We start from the raw sequence: 5,666 nt of genomic DNA on the forward strand, positions 1-5,666 counted from the left end.
TTTCTTTAAAATTATGAATGAAATTTTTGATCAGTGCAAATGATATTACTATTATAGTTATTATTATTTTTCTTATGGTTATTTGAATCAATAAATATACAAGTACTTCGACCTTTTGTATACAGATTTCTTTTTAATATAATATATAATTTATAAATTTAATTATAATTTTTAATCATACATCATATATTCATGTATTTCTGATTAAAAATTTTAACCTTAAATTCATGTTATTTTAACTTTTTTTAATATGGATTACATTTCACAATATATTATATTTTATTCACATATACATGTTACTTTTGTTTACAATATTTGAAGTTAAATTTCATTTTTTATATGGTCAATACATTTTTTTATATTTTTCCTGTGTTTGAACCTGTTTTTATTGTTAAATTTTAATCTCAATTTCGTGTTATATTTATTTTATACATAATCCATATATAACTTATGTTTACATTTTATTTTAATATAATGTATAATTTCAAAGTAATTATAAATTTTAATCATACAACAATATTATTTTATTACACATCACAATATTTTAATCATATATTATTTTATCTCTGATTTAAGTATAATTACATAAACAAATTATTAATTCGTAAGTCCGGGTCTCAAACTACTTTAGACTAAGATATATTAAAAATTTATCAAAAATATATTTATTTCTGTATTTTTAGTTATAAAATAAAGTTTTAGTCTCTATAAATGTTAGATTACCCCTTTTAATAGTTAATTATATGTCAATATTTGATGTTTGAATAATATCTATATATTTTTGTGAAAGTCATAAAATTACTAGTGTAGAAAAAAATCACAAATCATATATTCCTATTTGTTCATGTATGCGTATATGTTTAAGATTAACCGTTCCTATTTTGCATGTTCCCGCTTTAAATGCCATGAAAAGGGAAAGGAAACTCTATAAACAAACAAGAAAATGTAGACGCTTTAGAATTTCAGTTTTACTTTGGTAATTTACAAAAGTAAAGAATAATTTACACTTAAGTTTTAATTAAAGAATAATATTATAAAAGCACTTAAAGAACTTCATCCAAAAGACAATGAAGACAAATTCACACTATATAAAAATAAGCCAACTATGAATAAGATGAAGTAATGAGGTAAGACCATAAATACAACTTAAATTCAAGCAGAATGGATTTCTCCCAGCACAAGGAAAATTCCATAACACAATCCTTCATGGTAGAAGTGAAGTATATTTGTAAATATTTCACAAAGCAATGAAGAAGAAGCTTTAGACATAAGATTGTATTGACTCTCAAAATCAGCTGAATGGCCTTACACCAACTTACATAGCATACACTATTTCTCCACTGCTATCTAAGTCAAGATCAGGATCTGTATCCATGTCCTCATCAATATCCAAGCTACCAGTAAGATCATGGTTGGGAGACTGAGATCCAGCTGCAGGAATTGTTGCCTCTCTGATTATCTGCATGATTTCTTCAATGCTTTGCATTGGTTGATCAGGCTCCTCAAACTGGTTGTTGTTATTCCCATCCATCAGATCACTTGGAAGGTTCTTCAAAAACCACTCATGGTTTCTAATCTCAGGAATACTTATTCTCTGTTGTACAAACAATTTTAGTTGCTATGTTAAATGTCAATGTCATCATCCAATTAAAAACTCTTATATCAATGATAAGTTTGTTGGCTATTATAATATGTTGGAAGTCTCACATTCACCCGTGATAAAACCACTTTTTAACATGGTATCAATTAACACGGTATCAATGTCCTAGGTTAGAACCTATCCTAGTAAGATTTGTTATTTGTTGGAATTATTATTTCATCTACTATCGAATCATTTATTAATGTCTAATCTCACGCTCCATATGTATACACTTCAGCATAAGGGGATATGTTAGAAGTTTCACATTAACTAGTGATAAGGTCAGTTTACAGAATATAAATGACTACAAACCTCACCTATAAGTCAGTTTTATAAAATTGAGTTAGACTTAAAGTTCACCTATTAACAACTCATTAATAATGATTTCTGATCAGTTGATTGATCAACGATGATAATGCATGAAAGTTAAACATATGTAGAGGTAGAAAACTGACTTTTGCAGGATCAGCAACAAAAATCCTTGATATCAGATGACGGCACTCGGGAGATATATGAACATAGTCTGGAATTGAGTACTGAACATTCAAAATCCTCTGCAACCAACATGCATCAGTTTAGGAAAAGTAATTCCATAAAAGTACACCACAATTGACTGAAGAAAAAGGAGCAGATAGTTTACGTGTATTGTCTTGCGGAAATTTTTAGGTTCCTCGGGATCCTCAAATGGATATGCACCCACCAACATGACATATAAGGTCACCCCACAAGACCACACATCTGCAATCTGTCTCAAAATTGAGTCTCAACATTAGTATTCCAATGCAGTGCTGGTTCATCACCATCAGGGCTTCAAATGTTTTAGGGTTTAGTGTTCACAAATCTTTTATTCTACCCATGATAAATAAAAGGTATCTATGGACATTCAAATTATGTATTAAAACTCAACCTAAATGAACAGCATCTTCATGGGAAATTTTGAAAGTGTCACAAGTTAGCTAAATTCCAAGTGATAGAAGTTAAAACATACCTTGCCATCATATTCCTTCTTGAGCAAAACTTCTGGAGCGATATATGCAGGGGTTCCCACTGTAGATTTTGGTTGAGAATGTAGCACTGAGGACTGAAGAAGTACGATAATCAAGATGCATAGGTAGTGCAAATTTATCCATTATCAACAAATGTCAGATAAAAAAAGAATGCTTGATCTTGGACTTGAAGAAACCTACAAATTCATTAACTTTCTAAACAATGCCCAGATGAAATTTTAGATACTATATACCTGAAGGTCTCTACAAATGAAAAAGCCATGTCGAGAATGAAACTATAAATACCTTTGAATAGCCAAAATCACAAATCTTCAAACGAGGAGCTGGACTACCATCCAACAATGTGTTTTCCAACTTCAAATCTCGATGGCAAACTTGCTTCAATAAAGAAGACCCGAAAATATAGAAATTCAAGTCAGCTAGCTATCTCATGATACCTTTTTCTGAGCTAAAAATAACTGTTAAAAGAAAAGACTGCATGTGCTGAACTCAAATACCATTGCATGACAATAGCTAACCCCTGATATAAGTTGTTGGAAGAAGAAGCGTGCCTGCAGCATAGAATTACAGAGATTAAAGGCATGCATATGCAGTAGCATTACACAAATGAATGAATGCAACAGTTAAGAACCTCATCCTCACTGAATCGCCCTGCATTGCATATTCGCTCAAATAGCTCTCCTCCAGAAGCATATTCCATCACAATCGCCAAATGTGTTGGTGTCAATATAACCTAAACTCACATAATCAAACAACAAATTACAATACTTCTAACACACGAACAAAAAGCATGAGACTTTAGGAGTTTACACACCTCCTTGAACCTCACAATATTAGGATGCCTCAGAGATCTGTGATTTATAATTTCTCTCTGTACATTTTCATCTATCTGTTAACAAATCAGCACGACTCTACCATCAGGTCTACCATAGCAATTTTACCAACATGGCAATCATAACAGCAAAAGTTACCCTTAATTCAACTCGCGTTAGTAACCAAAAGGAGTAACAAACAACAACATGAATTGCATGAAAGAAACTGCAGAGAAGCTCAGTTAACCAAACCAAGTGATCCTTCAAATGAGAATCTTTAGTTAACCAAAACACATAAAGCATAAATCCTACGAAAAACCATTTAAAGAAACTCAGCTTATCAAATTACCTAAAACATATCACCCCTTCTGAATAAAAATTACTCACTCAGCTCCAAACACAAACAAACACAAACATCATTAATATACACGTTTATTTTCTGGTTTTCCCATGTATTATAAGTAGACACCTTCTTCACAAACACATATAAGTAGGAAAAGAAGCATAGAGAACGTAGATGACAAACCTTTTCACCTCTCTCAATATACTTAACAGCGACAAGTTCCTCGGTGTGCTTGTCCCTCATGAGCCTGGCCACACCGAAGTTACCAGAACCAATGTCACGCACGAGTTCGTAGCGGTCACTGTCATGCATGATCGGCATATCCATTCCTGGCCCAACAGCCATAGCAGAGCGATCCATTTGGTTGAAAAAGGAAGTTTTATTGAAGCAGAGCGCCCCCAACAAGAAGCTAAACTCTCACATTATTATCATTCGGAAAGATAAAGCAAAAGCAGAAAGGTGACACCGAAACCCCGGTTGAGGATGAAGAAATGCGTGGTTGGGTGTGGGCCACAGGATTTAGAGGTGGTGGGTGAAGAAAGAGACCAGAAATGGTTCCACCCCGTGAAAGCTTCACCAACCCAAATGAGTATTTGAGATTTTCAGAAGTTGGATGCATAGTATAGTATAGTATAGTATAGTAGTAGAAGCAGTACAATTTCATTGATTCCAGCTGCAAATTGGCGGTGACACACTCGTGAACTGTCTCTCTCTAGATGCTTCTGTGTTATATGCTGTCTTTCTGTTCGGTGCTCTTAACATTTTACTCCTTTTATATCTTACTGCAAACAACTTTCTTTACGTTATCTTCGTTTCGGACACCAACAAATACACCTACTACAAACACAGTGGAAGAATGAAAAACATAAATATAAATTACAAATAAAATAAGAAATAACTTATTTTCCTATTTTGTATGCAAAGATACACATTTTATTTATTTCTTAAAGCATTTCTTCTCACTTTTTTTTACTTATTTAGTATTTACTTTTCCCTCGTTTTTCATTATTTCCCGTCCTGTCTTCTCTTATTTCGAGTCGTAAAATATTATTTCGCATTGCCAATTTTTTTAAGAAAACCTTAAGATATTTCCTTAAAAAATATGTTTAAAACGTTAGGAAATATTCAAATTAAAAAATGAAAATAATGTATTAAAACACGAAAATTATTCTACATTTTTTACGAGACTTTTTTAATGAATGTGAAGTTTTAAAAGTGATTTATTAAAATTTGTACACATTTTAATATATGGTTTTTTATAATTATAAGAATTGTAATTAAATAACTCAGTTTTTGTTCTTTATCATGTAGAAAGAAGGCTTTTACACTTCTTTCTTTTTTCTTTTTTTTTTTTTTTTGCAATAGTTATTTGTATTTGAACTATTTGGTATTGTCCGTGAAACACATTATATAAAGACAGAAATGGCCTCCTTATTTAGGTCTTTTATTTATTTTCACTATTGATCTATTAACTGTACAAACAAAACTGCTAACAATAATTAAGAAATTTTAAACAGTTATTTAATCGTTACTGATGTAAAAGTAGGTTTTGAAGACAGTCAGAAAGAACTATTGTAATAATTTTATATGTTACCATAATTCTTGTATTGCCCTTTGTATTGTTATATCTGTAAAATATAAAAACTCCAACAGTGATTGTAGTTATATTTAGTAGCGAAATATATATATATATATATATATATATATATATATATATATATATTAAAGTTTATAGGCACACTTATTTACACTAAAACAACGCAATTTTAACGGGACTTATATTTTGTATTTCGAATATTTTAATTCCTATTAAATGCATTAATCGTCATTTATCATTTTTCGAAAAGAGTAAACACTGCTACCAG

General features: G+C 31.0%; 1 protein-coding gene across 1 annotated transcript; it reads right to left on the reverse strand.

Moving 5' to 3' along the window:
• Positions 1-1,087: 1,087 nt before the first annotated feature.
• Positions 1,088-4,484, reverse strand: LOC114177059 (serine/threonine-protein kinase SRK2E). The gene is made up of 9 exons (XM_028062289.1): positions 3,985-4,484; positions 3,461-3,535; positions 3,278-3,379; positions 3,144-3,197; positions 2,932-3,024; positions 2,628-2,720; positions 2,280-2,384; positions 2,095-2,193; positions 1,088-1,594 (listed from the first exon to the last, which is right to left on the reverse strand). The coding sequence occupies exons 1-9, from the start codon at positions 4,159-4,161 to the stop codon at positions 1,316-1,318; spliced, it is 1,077 nt and encodes a 358-aa protein (XP_027918090.1). The 5' UTR covers positions 4,162-4,484; the 3' UTR covers positions 1,088-1,315.
• Between the last annotated feature and the right edge of the window lie 1,182 nt (positions 4,485-5,666).

This window comes from Vigna unguiculata, chromosome 3 (genome assembly GCF_004118075.2).
Source record: "Vigna unguiculata cultivar IT97K-499-35 chromosome 3, ASM411807v1, whole genome shotgun sequence".
Lineage (NCBI taxonomy): Eukaryota > Viridiplantae > Streptophyta > Magnoliopsida > Fabales > Fabaceae > Vigna > Vigna unguiculata.